At 42.2% G+C, this 16543-nt stretch overlaps 2 protein-coding genes across 2 annotated transcripts; both read left to right on the forward strand.

Annotated features, from left to right (window-relative positions):
* Positions 1–1033: 1033 nt before the first annotated feature.
* LOC110497453 (lecithin retinol acyltransferase) lies at positions 1034–3039 on the forward strand. Its single transcript, XM_036954375.2, has 2 exons — positions 1034–1627; positions 2244–3039. The coding sequence occupies exons 1-2, from the start codon at positions 1076–1078 to the stop codon at positions 2394–2396; spliced, it is 705 nt and encodes a 234-aa protein (XP_036810270.2). The 5' UTR covers positions 1034–1075; the 3' UTR covers positions 2397–3039.
* A 546-nt stretch (positions 3040–3585) lies between these two features.
* Positions 3586–8033, forward strand: LOC110497454 (lecithin retinol acyltransferase-like). Its single transcript, XM_021573561.3, has 2 exons — positions 3586–4210; positions 6843–8033. Exons 1-2 carry the CDS (start codon positions 3707–3709, stop codon positions 6996–6998), a joined length of 660 nt encoding a protein of 219 aa, XP_021429236.2. The 5' UTR covers positions 3586–3706; the 3' UTR covers positions 6999–8033.
* The last annotated feature ends 8510 nt before the right edge of the window (positions 8034–16543 follow it).

Genomic DNA, 16543 nt, shown 5'->3' on the forward strand with positions numbered 1-16543 from the left:
TTTTATCAAGTAATCTGCTGGTCTATGGAATGCCACTTTGTTATCATATGCCAGTGTCAGGTAGCTAAATTGGATCACTGAATACAACATTTATATTCACGCTAAATGATCCTGGATTGGAGATAGTCCTAACAGACCCGCCACTATGAGTCAGCAAAGCAGGCCAAAAGCCTACGGTCTGCAAAGCAATCAACTAAATAGCCTAATTAGAGAATCTCACATTTCACAAACCAAGACCGACTACAGTACAAACAAAAGTCAACCATTTTACTCCAGGTCATTGGCAATGAATGGGATGGGAGAGGCTAACATGTTGGGGATACTGTACTGGGAGATACTGTAAATTAGTTAAAAATGGCTTGCTATGGCTCTCGACCTTCGCCTCTCTGGAATCCATATGGGAGCTGCAGTGATGGGTCGGAGAAAATGGGGTACCCCCCCCAAAAAAAATAGCTAAAAAACAAAGGGCTTGCTCCAAAAGTAGCACAATGCTTGGCAGACAAGGTCAGTTTACTTAGGGATCTTTACAGTTGTTGTATTCTGGAGGTAGATTCGATTAAAAGACAGTATAGGCCTAATAGGCCAGACAAGGTGCTCTTCAAAATGTTGTATTGATTGTCCCATAGGGCCTACTGTATATAATACAATAATAAAGGAAAAAAAACTTCAAGATTCTGGGCACAAGGTCATACTTTTTTTATTTGATAAATCTGCCTTTTTGATTATAAAATTGTAAATAAAAATATCTAATTTATTCGTTCAATATGATTCCAATGAGCCTGTAATTATAATTTGTATATCCTACAAATGTAATGGTTGTGAATTTAAATTACGCAAATCAACGTACATCTTCAGCGTAAACAAATTATTAAAAGTATAGTAAACAATATGCCAAATTATGTAGACTAAAGAAAAAAGACATACGTGCCAAAAAATACCATAGCAATGTCCTTTGTGGCCAATCGTGTCTTCGGGGTTTACCTTCGAGCTGCACTGTCCCCTCCTAGTGCACTTACGCATATAAACCCACTTCTCCCAGACAACTCTCAGAAAACTTTGGACAGGAACTTTCAACATGTTCGACTCGTTGACATTTCTCGTCGAGAAGCTATCCCTTCTCTCCAACTTCAAACTTTTCGATTTTAAATGGACGGATAGGAAACGCAATGAGGCGGGATGCAAAGAGCGCACGATGCACAGTCACGCGCCGTTGTCTCTCCAGAGAGGGGACCTTTTGGAGGTGCCGAGAACTTTGTTCACGCACTTCGGTATCTACTTGGGTGACAACAAAGTCGCTCACCTGATCCCGGATATCATGCCCGTGCTAACCAACGATAAGATGATCATCAAAACAGTTATCACAAATAAGAGACTCATCATGGGTTGCTTGTACAAGTGTGCCACGGTGCGCGTGGACACTTTGGAGGACTTTGTGTATGGCTCAAACATATTGGTGAATCATATGGATAGAAAATGCAAGGCGCAACAACCGTTCCCAAATGAAGAGGTTGCTGAGAGGGCAGAACAACTCGTCGGCGCCATCCCTTACAGTTTACTATGGAATAACTGTGAACATTTTGTTACATACTGCAGATACGGTTCCGCGAAAAGTCAGCAAACGGAAATGGTCATTCATTTTCCTTGCATTATTTCATTTATTTATTTAATTTTCACAATTACGTTGTGCATAAGTCTGGCCCCTTAACTTTTACGCTACAGGAGATAAATGCAGTGCCTTCTTAAAATATTTTGCCTCTGCATAACCAGTATCCCAGTGAGGACTGTTATCTTTAGATTATGGCATAGATAATGTTTTCAGAGATTTGCATTTACATTAATACCATCACAAATGTATTGAATTGTTGATTTAGGTTAGACCTGGTTGTATTACTTATTGGGAACAGCATCATCAACCTTTGACATTTCCAATCCCATATTTTCTATTTATATTCATGATAATGCATCCCCATTTGAAATTACATTATGCCATGGTTAATATAATAGGAAACTATATTCAGAAACATTGTGATTTATTCAGTGTTATGGAAAATACATATATTTGGGCTTTGGTTTGTTGTTATGGTGTTGTTTCATGCAAGGTCTTCTTCTCTCTTTTCTTCCATATTTCATAAAAGTTTAGACTTGTAACATAAAGAAATTGAATATGCCTAAAAATGAATTGTTCATAAAAGTCCTATACATACATGTTTATTAATTGCATTATTTATCTCCTTTCTATGCAGTTTTGTGAGTGCCTGAAATCCATCATCCAAGACCAGAGGAGTGTCTTTCTCAGCGTTCTCCTGGGAATGATCTACATCGTCTGCTTTGGCCTCGCACCTTCAACTACATTACCCACAACCCTCATCTCCTTCACTCTGTGGATGGCCGGCTGAGAGGCCAAAGTTCAAACCTTCAAACACTCCCGATGGACATTTCAATGGAAACTATTTAGGATCGTGTCTTTTCATTGGTCCTTGTGGTGACATTACTTGGCACCTCCCAACTCATACGCCTTTGGTATAGGCCTAAAGTGCCATATCATATAATAGGCCATTGTTACAGCAAGAGCTACTTTTGATTTGATACTGGCCAGCCAAAAGAAAACAGAGGGCAATGTGGTTGTAGGCCTAGCAATTTACATTTGAGTGTTCATGTCAACACTTACTGTATTGTATGTAGGCCATTAAGGCATTATAAAGCCTTTATAAAGGCCATATGATCCCTCTGTGACCGAAGTATCATCCCTATCCCCCCCCCCCCCCCCCCCCCCCCCAAAAAAGATTGGCCAAGGCACATTTTCTACTTTTTAAATCTTACTGTGTAAGTCAATGTCGTCTAATCTGTAAATAATTTCATTTCTTCAATAATGATACTCTGGTCTAATTTTTTTTATATAGATACATTCAGTTTGAAACTCTAAGAGTACTACGCTGATTAATACAATACTTTTACGAATGTGTTTTGAGAGCAATTCATTTTGTTTTCCATCAAATACATTGTAAATATAAGAAATGTTAATAAAGATATTGGAGGTCATCATGTGGTTTGTTTTGGTCTGGTTTCAAGAACAATTTAAATAATTGACTGTATTTTTCAATACAGTTAGGTACATGCAATCACAGTGCATCTTAATACTCACATTGCATCTCTGTCAATATCACCCACAGCATTTTCAAATGATCATGTTATTGATGGAATATTGGCCGCATAAAATCCCCAATACATCCTTATAGTATTTCCAAACCCAAATACTTAATCATTTAAAGTAGATTTACGCAAGAGCCACACTCATAAAATAAACACATTATCTGGGTAGTATTTCTTAGTAATGACTATACTTTATTATTTTCTTTCTACTGTACCATATTCACAGTTCCAGACATATCAAGAGTGAGTCAGGATTGTACGGCTCAACCTGACTGTTTATTCAGGCTATAAAATATTTATGACCTTCTAAACTGGGGATTTGTTTTTCTGATTTGCCAATGACAGCCACATAGCCAGAACACTTCCCCCGATTAAACCCTCGGTTGTGAAATTAAGCCGCCCTCAAAACCACACGATTAGCAGAAAGCTCCTTTATTTCTGTCGAAATTGCACTGCAAAGTTGCGAAACCTCTAATCCCACGTGCTTGGCTCCTCCCAGACCCTTAGCCCCGATAAAACGGCCAGGTGTCGAACCGTTGGATATAGTTCTGCCACCATGATTACCTTCCTCCAACTCCTCAGCCTCTTCTTCATTGCTTCCAAAGTGGATGAAGAGGACAAGGACAAAGACTCTAAGTATGACCTGTCCTTGTACAAACGTGGCGACCTTTTGGAAGTTCCTAGAACTCTCTTCACCCATTTCGGCATCTACCTGGGCAACAACCGGGTGGCCCACTTCATCCCGGACATCCTTCCGGTATTCACCAAGAACAAGGCTGCCATCGGCAAGATGGTGACCAACAACCGGCTGATTCTAGGGGTGATCGCCAAGTCGGCGAGCGTCAGGGTGGACTCGTTGGCGGATTTCGCGTATGGCTCGGAGATCCTGGTCAACCACATGGACAAGCTGTGCAGCCAGCCCCCCCTGGAGGGGGACGAGGTGGCCAGGAGGGCAGAGAAGCTCATGGGCTCCATGACCTACAGTTTGCTGTGGTACAACTGTGAACACTACGTCATGTACTGTCGCTATGGCATGGCCATCAGCTACCAGACCTACCAGGTGGAGTATGGGGTTCTCCTTTGTCAGAGCACACTGTTCTTACACGTTTTGGGGGTAGCATGTGATCGGAAAATCGATGGTGATTTCCCGGGCGACTAAGATCAGTCACTGCAAACTTCTCAGAGTGGAAGCCATCACGTGACACCCCCTCCAGGGGATAGCTGGGGGTAGTGAAGGAGATGTTAAGAAAACAATGCTTTAGTTGAGACTGTAGGAATAACATTGTGAACCATGAGCCAATAGTACACTTGGTGTTACATAATGCTCAGGGCAATGAACCAATTGGGAGGAGTTTTTTAAAAATTTAACCCGGCAAGTCAAGAGTTATTGCTGGTTCAAATTACGGTCAGACAAAGTTTCGTAACACTATTTATATATTATTGAGTGAAGAACCTACTGAGACATATTAAAGTGAATCCCTGCCGATAAATACGTCGGGGAAGCAAAAACAACATAAACGTATTGCTCAATGACTTGCATTAGTACATAGCTTTGCTGTTAGAGCGTTAGGCTACACACTAAACATTTATTGGAAGGAATCAGCTTTAGCACAGAGCATATAGTCTCTCCAGCCTTTTCAGGAAATGCCCCTTTTGGTACATTTTAGCCACAAAAGTGCCTATATTTATCCAGTCACCTATGTCATAGGCTCAAAAAGGTCACACGGGAGAGATATTTTCTGAAAGAAAAGAGTTTGAGCACGTGGGTTGTGTGGGAAATATGGCAGGTATTTCAATGAATTTGATGGAACGGACACAGATTACGGGAAAATAAAGTGTTGTCGTGAAGTTGACCTCAGTCACCTCACATGCCAAAGTTAATAAGCGGAAACATACATATAAGGGAAATGATTAGGATGAAACCTTTCTTCAACCTTTCTTCAACCGTCAGTTATGATTTGGTCTTCCAAGTGAAAGTGCTGTTTCACACTGACGTCGACTGATTATGTGGGGAAACTATGGTCAAATAGCGGCTTAGTTGCTCAACTCCTTTGTTTTTCGAGAATGGATTTACAACGTCTCTTGTATATATCGGCCTACTTAGGAGTAATTTAGAAACTTAGTTCAGATGATGGCAGTTGGCATACACTAGAGGGGGCTCATTTGTTCCAGCCCAGCAGTAAAACGCCCGGTTCAAAGGATCATGATTCATGGACAAGCTCCTCAAAATCTCGAGAGCACAAAATGAGTGAGTGTCATCAGGCCCCATATTTATAAGGCATATCAGACTAGGAGTTCTACTCTATAATTAGATCCCTGCTATCCATGCATTATAATCTAAAAGTCAAAGCTGGTAATAGAGCAGCACACCTAGTCACTCTTAGGAATACGGGCCCTGGTCTGAGTTCAGCAGGGCAGTGTTGTGGAACACTCAGAAATATATTGGGTAGAACAGACATGCAACCTCTCTGGCATGTAAAGTAAGGAATCGGGTAAGCTCTAATCATGGCATTTGTTTCTGAACACGACACAGGCGTGCTGGTACCAACGTCTAGTCTAGACATGCTGTGGTCACCCCTAGCACAGACGATAGCCAATCAATGTGGGAATACTGCACACTGATGCAAAGTACTGCAAGATGAGAGCAGTTGAAAGGGTGTACATTACTCTGAAAAGGTCAGGGGGATAGATTGCTTTTAGGCCAATGAAAGGTGCACTCAAAGAGTGATTCTCTACCCTTCTCCAAAAGTGTGCACTTGCACACTCCGTCATGGATTCAAAAGCATCTGATTGGTGCAAGTAGGTAGTTACTAACCTTGGTTGAATCCATGAGAGGAAGTGTGGAAGTGCACGCTTTGTGAGAAGTGTGGAGAATTGGGACAAGTCACAGACTTGTTGAGTTGGACTGTAGTGCACTGGTGAGCAGCACCATCTAGTGTTAATGCATTAAAGACCCTCATTTTTTAAACCTTTATTTAACTAGGCAAATCAGTTAAGAACAAATTCTTATTTTCAATGATGGCCTAGGAACAGTGGGTTAACTATCCTTGTTCAGGTGCAGAACGACAGATTTTTACCTTGTCAGCTCGGGGATTTGATCTTGCAACCTTCCGGTTACTAGTCCAACGCTCTAACCACTAGGATACCTGCCGCTCATGTGTGGCTGTGGTTGTTTACTGAAACAGTGGAGGGGTAACCACGGCTGTCGTTTGAGTCACAGTTTGCCACTTTAATGTAATATAAATCAGTAGGTCCTAGTACCCCTGGATGGGTACCACTGTTACACAGTACTTTATTAAATAGAGGTACTGTATTTATGGTTGAATCACAATGTTCTGTCAAATTAAGACACGTCATGCTGTTTCATAAATTGCTGTATCTTCATTGTAATTTGCCTCTTGGCCAGAGCTCCTTTAAAAGGAGATTTGCATCTCAATGGTTACAAATAGATGTGGATGAATAAATAAATAAAATTGACAATAACGATTAACCATTAGAATATCAGAGGCCCCAATTCAATCAAACAAAGACAAGGGCTTTCAAAGATAAAGGCAAAGAGCACTCCTCTTTTTCACTCAACGTTAATATAATATGATTTTGAGTGTTAAAACACTCACAAGCTTTCATTCATCTTGTGGATTTAAAATAATCTGTAAAGGATACTTACTCTTGTTTCATCCTCTCTCCTGCAGTTCTGTTTGACAGTGAGGAAGATCATCTGCAGCAGGATGAACGCCTACCTCACAGCTCTGTGTGGAACGGGCACCGTGTTATACCTGGGCTCCGTAACGCTGCTCAACACAGTACCCACCCTGCTCGTCCCCTTCACCATCTGGATGGCATCGTAAAAACGGCCACAGACACACAGAGAGGCTCATTGACATGACTGCGGAATATGGAAGGCTTAAATCATGTCCCACTATCAGTATCACTGTTCATGAAAAAAAAAAAAAAAGCATTGTGGGAAATGTCACGTTTGTGTTGATAGTCATTTTTATTAGACATATTATTATTAAACATATTATATTAGTTTAACGTTTTTTTTATAGAAGAGTAACCATCTTACACATCTGGTATTTACTGTGTATAACAGTCTTTAAATGGACAGCCATGTTATTTAAAAAAAAAAAGTTGTTCCTGATAAAGGCATTGTTTTGACAGTATATAATGGACATCATGGCCTTTATGGTCACAATTATACAGACAATAATGACATTGGGACAGGATGGACAAGGTGGAATTTGACACTGTTATTTCCATACTCCGACAGGGTGAATGTACTGAACTATGGCTTTCAACTAAATTCACACACCTACTCTCCCTTGCGCAACTTTTCAATTAGCCTATTGTATCTGACTACTTCTTTATTTAATACTAAATTGTGCAAATGTTCTTCTCCTGTTGTTGCCCTTACCTATACTCCCAGTAGATAACACTGTAAGTAACATTGCCACGCTTCTGAATGAATGCATTCTTTTGGAATACATGGGGAGACAAGTCTACGGGGAAATCCCAGGCTCTGAATATAGAAGTCCCAGAAATATGCTCAATTTGTGCTCAATTCTCAGCCATTATTGTTTGTAGTGGTTTCAGCATGGTTCAAGCATGGTTGAAAGTGTCTCTGCTACTGTAGTGATAAGAAGCAGTGTTTTCTCAGTCGGCGATATCCTTTCCATCCATTTCGGTCTCCCACTGGCCTATTTAGAAATAATAACAAACCAGTGCAAAAAAATGTAAGTTCAGAAGTAATCTGATGCCAACAGTGCTGACATTTCCTTTCCTAATATGGCATATCGGATGGCAAATTGAACTCATGACTGCAGTAAACATAACGTACATGTAAACATTCGATTTTAAGGATGATTAAACATTCAATTATGAAAGTATTTGCGGAATCGGAGGAGACAAAACACTGAGATTGCATTACATGGGTTTGTGAGTGCATTTCTTCTTCCTGTTACTGAGGACACTAGACATTCATGTGTAATACATGTGTTGTTACGACAGTACTGGGACATACTGTGTGCCCAGAAACACTCATTTAAAAGAGCATTTTACTGAGAAAAAATATTTATCATATATTTCAAATTTAAAAAGGCTTTCTATTCCGCTTTATATTCCGCAAATGTTCTCAAGTTATAATTATTTAGCACATACAAGCCCCATAGCTATACTAACAGCGGGCCTGTGATTACTTCCTGTCAAAACACATCATTTAAATGACCCACCATTAGGTGAGCTCTGCATGTGCAAAATAAGGATAATTGGTGAACGAATGAGAAATATCTAGAACATTTGGGAAACACACCCTTTTTTAAAGGTTCAATATAAAGACATTGTTAGGCCTTTCCTGCATGCAAAAAAATTATAATAGGTTGCCTAATTTCAGCTTATGTGACAAACACTAAACTTAAGAACAGGAAGCATAGAAATAGGGCACATAGAATAGAGCTACAGCTTCTTAGACTTGCTTTCAAGTAGAATGACAGATCTACGTAAGTATAAGTAAGTATAATTTTAAGTATAATTTCTATGTGAATTTGGTCAGGTCACTCAAAAAGTTAGATATTGCAGCTTTAAATGTCAGTTTAAAAGAAAAAAGAAGTAAAATGCCTCTAACACTTCCTCTCAAAGATACAGTACACCCAGTCTAAAATGACACGCATCATCTAAAATTATCAACGAAAAAGTCTCTTTCCATTTACCTCATTAGAAATCGCAATACTGCCTTGCTTTTACAGTGCTCAATCATCGAGGGATAATGAAAGAAAAAAAATGCCAGTGGGTGGTGGTTGACTCTCAGTGGTAGTTAGGTGGCCACTTCACTAAGTTCTCATATCATTTCCGTGGAAGATTCTGGCCACGTGTAATGGACACAAATCTCTCTCCCTTGCTCTCCCTATCTCTTGCTTTTTGTCTTTCACTCTCCCTCCCTCCCTCTCACTTTCTCCCTCTCCCTATACAACCCAGGCAGATGGCTGACTGCAAAGAAGAAAATTGCAGTTGGAATAATCAACATTCTATCCCGGTGGGGTCTGTGTGGGACCCTCCATAAGGCAAACACTGAGGGGTAATATAGCCTACTGGTAATAGTGCACAACGGAATGGTCTCGCGGTTTAATAACCAAGCAGTGACTCGCTCACTCAATATCTGGATAATTTGGTGAATTTTTCATGACAGCTGGATCCAGAGTTCTGAGTTATTCTGTTGTTATTTTTTAACCCAAGAAATATAAGAAACACTAACATAAAGTGTCTTAAGAGGGCAATGGGCCACCACGAGCCAGAACAGCTTCAATTCACCTTCGCATAGAGGAGGGATGCCACACCAGTCTTCCCTGAGAAATTCCATCATGTGGTGATTTGTTGATGATGGCGGAAAACACTGTCTCAGGCGTCGCTCCAGAATCTCCCATGGGCTCAATTGGGTTGAGATGTGGTAACAGACGGCCATGGCATATGGTTTACATCATTTCCAGGCTCATCAAGTCATTCAGTGACCACTCGTGCCCTGCGGATGGGGGGGAATTGTCATCCTATGGGGGCAGAGCCATGGTAGCCAAAATAATGGCCTGCCCCAGCATTTTCTATACATGACCCTAAGCATGATGGGATGTTAATTGCTCAATTAACTCCGTAATCACAACTGTGATGGAAGCACCTGCTTTCAATACACTTTGTATCCTTCATTTACTCAAGTGTTTCCCTTATTTTGGCAGTTAACTGTAGCTAAGTCATTAGCAGCCAGTGGTATTATACACAACATCGCTCAATTCCCCCTTGGATAAGAGAAGCGAGGCTAATTGAATCTACCTTCTAATTAGTTTGTTTTGCGAAATCTGTTTCATTCCTTAAAGCTCGACGCCATAGGAGGTGCAAACAACAATGATTGCACATCATTGCATGTGTGATAGACAGCAGAGTATGTACTAGTGTTATTATTTGTTGTTGGTATAACGCTGGATGCTCATTTTCTCAACACAAAAACAACAACAGACGTGACAGTGGCTCCGTTTCACCTATCGCAGATCTCAGCTTTAATCGCATGTGAATATTACAGACAGCCCCAAGGCCTTGCCATATAAATTGGCCGTCAAGGTCGTCAAAAGTAACTTCACTGGAGTGTGAACAAGTGGGATTTTGCTAGATCCTGCTATTTTGATTGGTTGGATTAAGCACGATGTCCCCATAAAATGTCTTGTATTTTAAGCCGCTACGTTTCAGAACTCGAGGTGACACTTCAAGACACTTTTCGGCAACGGAAAACCTAGTTATCACGGTGCAAATGCCTGCTATTTCCATTTGGCTGCTAGGCCCGTAAAAGGGTACACATGACATTACCGAATCTCCACTTCAGCTACAAACCTACAATACACTATGATCTATAACATGGTATGATACCATTTTATTTTAAACGTCTCTTCCTCCAATATTCGCCCTAGGTCCAGAAAAATCAGCCAGATTTATACCCCCCCACAGACCCTTGGTGGAGGCGGCCAGGTAGAGAGCATCAATAGTAAGAGAACATTACCTACCCACGTCAAGGGCACGAATCCGGGAGAGGCACACAATGCTATTGATTTAGTGGTTCTGTGTATCACGCCTACAATTTACTGGAACCATATGGAGGGAGGGCAGTGCGGTAACAACCTCTGCTAAGCTGGAGTGGAAATCCCGGGGCCTTGCCACGAGCACACTTCTTGTTATGTAGCCTATGTGCTGTGTATCTTCCATTCATTAGAGCCACTGTAGGGAGAGCGGAGGCTGGAGTCTCTTCTGCAATTACAAGGCTTTGAAACGGTTGCCTGTTCCTGTTTGTCGCCTTCTTCAATTGTCATCGGGCATGATCCGAGATCCTTCTGTTTCTTTTATATGACTGCAAACACTGTGGCAGCTTTAAGGAAGGACACTAGGTTTCATTAAAGAGTTGATTCTTGGGAGCTGTCCTCAAGCAGCCTCCTGAACCGTTCCAGATGAATGAGGTGTCAGGCCCAATGCTGTGTAGCCCGGGTGAGGACCGAGGAGAAGGTAATGAAAGGAATCCCATCAGGTATCACTCCCAATTCAATAGACGCCATTGTGGAAAGGTGATTTCGGTTCCGTATCACAGTTGCGTGTTGTGCTATCGACCATATGCCTCTCTGGTGATCTCAATGCTCTTGGCACATCATTTTAAACCAAAGCCAAAGGTAAGATCAAGTTTAAAACACACTGACCTGCTTTGAACTGTCTATCTGGCCAATGATATTCTAATAAATGTCTGTCAGAGATGTTGTATTCACCTAATATCATACACATGACAATATGGCTTTCATCTAACATGGACAAGTACATGATAAATACCCATCTGGCAAAAATGGAGAGTCCAAGACCTGTTTGTGGACGTCAACATTTACAAGCAGGAATGTGGTTAAAACATGCAAAGCTGTCAGGTCGTCTTCATTTGGCCTGTGGCTAATGCAAAGCTGCTAGTAATTAAACATGAATATGGTAATGTCAATTGATTTGAAGCGCAAACATTTTCTTTGCATTCGGGCCAATAATTGAATTCTCCAGTTGACATGAATCTGTGATCTATGTAGCTGAATTCTGTCTGGGTCCTGGGCAAGAACATTTGACACCATCATCTTGGCAGCTGAGAGAAAATGTTGCTAAAAATACTAACTACCTTTGTCGCAAAAATTCGTAATTTTTTTTAGCACAGGCCTATTTATTTCTGCAACAACACACTCATCACATATTGTAAGCAAGCTAGTGTCCTCTTAAAAACATTGTCATCGGGAAAAGAGGGTAGTCTGTCAGCTGATCATTGATCATTTATGTAAATCTGCTAGCTAGCTCGCTCAATATTTGTTTTTACTGATTGTGATTTACCTTCAATGCTCTTAAATAATAACTTCAAAATATAGCCTAAAATTCATTATCTTCTAACTCATGATATATGGCTGGCATGGCTTGGATATTTCAGTCAATATGGTGGTTAGCTAGAGTCTACACAACTCGTGTTCAGTGCTTAATTTATAAATTGGGAGGTGCCGGAACAAAAAGTGAGCGAGAGAGTGGGGTGACCTGGGGAGGTACAGGAACAAAAAGTGAGCGAGAGAGTGGGGTGACCTGGGGAGGTACAGGAACAAAAAGTGAGAGAGAGAGTGGGGTGACCTGGGGAGGTACAGGAACAAAAAGTAAGCGAGAGAGTGGGGTGACCTGGGGAGGTACAGGAACAAAAAGTGAGCGAGAGTGGGGTGACCTGGGGAGGTACAGGAACAAAAAGTGAGCGAGAGAGTGGGGTGACCTGGGGAGGTACAGGAACAAAAAGTGAGCGAGAGAGTGGGGTGACCTGGGGAGGTACAGGAACAAAAAGTGAGCGAGAGAGTGGGGTGACCTGGGGAGGTACAGGAACAAAAAGTGAGCGAGAGTGGGGTGACCTGGGGAGGTACAGGAACAAAAAGTGAGCGAGAGAGTGGGGTGACCTGGGGAGGTGCCGGAACAAAAAGTGAGCGAGAGAGTGGGGTGACCTGGGGAGGTACAGGAACAAAAAGTGAACGAGAGAGTGGGGTGACCTGGGGAGGTACAGGAACAAAAAGTGAGCGAGAGAGTGGGGTGATCTGGGGAGGTACAGGAACGCACTTCATGGGTGGATCGGCCTTCTGCATACTGCAGAGGGGCCAGACCATATTTTATTAGGGGAAAAAATACATAATTGTACAGTTGAAGTTGGAAGTTTACATACACTTATGTTGGAGTCATTAAAACTTGTTTTTCAACCACTCCACAAATTTCTTGTAAACAAACTATAGTTTTGGTACGTCAGTTAGGACATCTACTTTGTACATGACACAAGTAATTTTTCCAACAATTGTTTACAGATCGATTATTTCACTTATAATTCACTGTATCACAATTCCAGTGGGTCAGAAGTTTACATACACTAAGTTGACTGTGCCTTTAAACAATTTGGAAAATTCCATAAAATGATGTCATGGCTTTAGAAGCTTCTGATTGACTCAAATGATGTCAATTAGCCTATTGGAAGTGTACATGTGGATGTATTTCAAGGCCTAACTTCAAACTCAGTGCCTCTTTGCTTGACATCATAGGAAAATCAAAAGAAATGAGCCAAGACCTCAGAAAAAAAATTGTAGACCTCCACAAGTCTGGTTCATCCTTGCGAGCAATTTCCAAATGCCTGAAGGTACCACGTTCATCTGTACAAACAATAGTACGCAAGTAGAAACACGCTGGGACCACACAGCCATCATACCGCTCAGGAAGGAGACGCGTTCTGTCTCCTAGAGATTAACGCACTTTGGTGTGAAAAATGCAAATCAATCCCAGAACAACAGCAAAGGACATTGTGAAGATGCTGGAGGAAACAGGTACAAACATATCTATATCCACAGTAAAACTAGTCCTATATCGACATAACCTGAAAGGCCGCTCAGCAAGGAAGAAGCCACTGCTCCAAAACCGCCATTAAAAAGCCAGACTTCGGTTTGCAACTGCACATGGGGACAAAGATGGTACTTTTTGGAGAAATGTCCTCTGGTCTGATGAAGCACAAATATAACTGTTTGGCCATACCGAACATCGTTATGTTTGGAGGAAAAAGGAGGAGGCTTGCAAGCCGAAAATCACCATCCCAACTGTGAAGCACGGGGGTGGCAGCATCATGTTGTGGGGGTTCTTTGTTGCAGGAGGGACTGGTGGAATTCACAAAATAGATGGCATCATGAGCAATTGAAAATTATCTGGATATATTGAAGCAACGTCTCAAGACATCAGCACATCAGTCAGGAAGTTCAAGTTTGGTTGCAAATTAGTCTTCCAAATGGACAATGACCCCAAGCATACTTCCAAAGTTGTGGCAAAATGGCTTAAGGACAACAAAGTCAAGGTATTGGAGTGGCCATCACAAAGCCCTGACCTTAGAACTGAAAAAGTGTGTGCGAGCAAGGAGGCCTTACAAACCTGACTCAGTTACACCAGCTCTGTCAGGAGGAATGGGCCAAAATTCCCCCAACTTATTGTGGGACGCTTGTGGAAGGCTACCCGACACGTTTGACCCAAGTTAAACAATTTAAAGGCAATGCTACCAAATACTACGCTGCTCAAAAAAATAAAGGGAACACTAAAATAACACATCCTAGATCTGAATGACTGAAATATTTTTATTAAATACTTTTTTGTTTACATAGTTGAATGTGCTGACAACAAAATCACACAAAAATTATCAATGGAAATCAAATTTATCAACCCATGGAGGTCTGGATTTGGAGTCACACTCAAAATTAAAGTGGAAAACCACACTACAGGCTGATCCAACTTTGATGTAATGTCCTTAAAACAAGTCAAAATGAGGCTCAGTAGTGTGTGTGGAATCCACGTGCCTGTATGACCTCCCTACAATGCCTGGGCATGCTCCCGATGAGGTGGCGGATGGTCTCCTGAGGGATCTCCTCCCAGACCTGGAATAAAGCATCTGCCAACTCCTGGACAGTCTCTGGTGCAACGTGAGACTGGATGGAGCAAGACATGATGTCCCAGATGTGCTCAATTGGATTCAGGTTTGGGGAACGGGCGGGCCAGTCCATAGCATCAATGCCTTCCTCTTGCAGGAACTGCTACAACACTCCAGCCACATGAGGTCTAGCATCGTCTTGGATTAGGAGGAACCCAGGGCCATCCGCACAAGCATATGGTCTCACAAGGGGTCTGAGGATCTCATCTCAGTACCTAATGGCAGTCAGACAACCTCTGGCGAGCACATGGAGGGCTGTGCGGCCCCCCCAAAGAAATGCCACATCACACCCTGACTGACCCACCGCCAAACCGGTCATGCTGGAGGATGTTGCAGGCAGCAGAACGTTCTCCACGGTGTCTCCAGACTGTCACGTCTGTCACATGTGCTCAGTGTGAACCTGCTTTCATCTGTGAAGAGCACAGGGCGCCAGTGGCGAATTTGCCAATCTTGGTGTTCTTTGGCAAATGCCAAACGTCCTGCACGGTGTTGGGCTGTAAGCACAACCCCCACCTGTGGATTTCGGGCCCCCATACCACCCTCATGGAGTCTGTTTCTGACCGTTTGAGCAGACACATGCACATTTGTGGCCTGCTGGAGGTCATTTTTCAGGGCTCTGGCAGTGCTCCTCCTTGCACAAAGGCGAAGGTAGCGGTCCTCCTGCTTGGTTGTTGCCCTCCTTCGGCCTCCTCCACGTCTCCTGATGTACTGGCCTGTCTCCTGGTAGCGCCTCCATGCTCTGGACACTACGCTGACAGACACAGCAAACCTTCTTGCCACAGCTCACATTGATGTGCCATCCTGGATGAGCTGCACTACCTGAGCCACTTGTGTGGGTTGTAGACTCCATCTCATGCTACCACTAGAGTGAAAGCACCGCCAGCATTCAAAAGTGACCAAAACATCAGCCAGGAAGCATAGGAACTGAGAAGTGGTCTGTGGTTATCACCTGCAGAACCACTCCTTTATTGGGGGTGTCTTGCTAATTGCCTATAATTTCCACCTGTTGTCTATTCCATTTGCACAACAGCATGTGAAATGTATTGTCAATCAGTGTTGCTTCCTAAGTGGACAGTTTGATTTCACAGAAGTGTGATTGACTTGGAGTTACATTGTGTTGTTTAAGTGTTCCCTTTATTTTTTTGAGCAGTGTATATATATATATACATATGCATGTATGTGTGTGTGAATAACTATCTTACTAAAATTTACAAAATGGTGAGTAAAGGGTTTGTAAATGCCTTTAAAATAAAGTGTTACCCTAGGGGGTTGTTGGGCCCAGCACATGCAGTGTGGTCCCCTGGTCTTCCTGTCCCAGTGATGCTAGGCTGCGGCAGTCAAGTGTAGTGGGCGTTGGGAGAAAACACATACACACAGAGAGCGAAAGAGTGATAGAGAGAGACACATGTAACGCCAATTTATTTATATTTTATATTATTATATTTTACCTATATGTAATACTAATTAACCATTATGTATGACAGCCAGGCATTTATATTTGCAATATAAGTAGCTAGGCTTTCATGCGCCAATGGTCATCTATTAGGTATTCATTCAGTAGTCTATCTTCATAATCTAATAAATGTGTTTATTCATTCACAACTAGGATATTGCTCGGCCCAGCACAGGCAGTGTGGTCCCCTGGTCTTCTGGTGCCAGTGCTGTGGAAAAGGATGCTAGGCTTAGCAGAGAAAGCTCAGAGGTGAGTGCAGTGGAGGTAGGAAGAAAACAAAGAGACACAGATCAAATCAAATCTTATTAGTCACATGCATCAAATACAACAGAGATTGCACGTTTGCTAGCAGAATGGAAGGAAGTGGGGATTTATTCGATCGCCTACGAATTCTCAGAAGGCAGCCCGCCCTCCGGCGATTC

The sequence above is a fragment of the Oncorhynchus mykiss genome, chromosome 19 (genome assembly GCF_057628025.1).
Source record: "Oncorhynchus mykiss isolate SJ-2025 chromosome 19, ASM5762802v1, whole genome shotgun sequence".
NCBI classification, from domain to species: domain Eukaryota; kingdom Metazoa; phylum Chordata; class Actinopteri; order Salmoniformes; family Salmonidae; genus Oncorhynchus; species Oncorhynchus mykiss.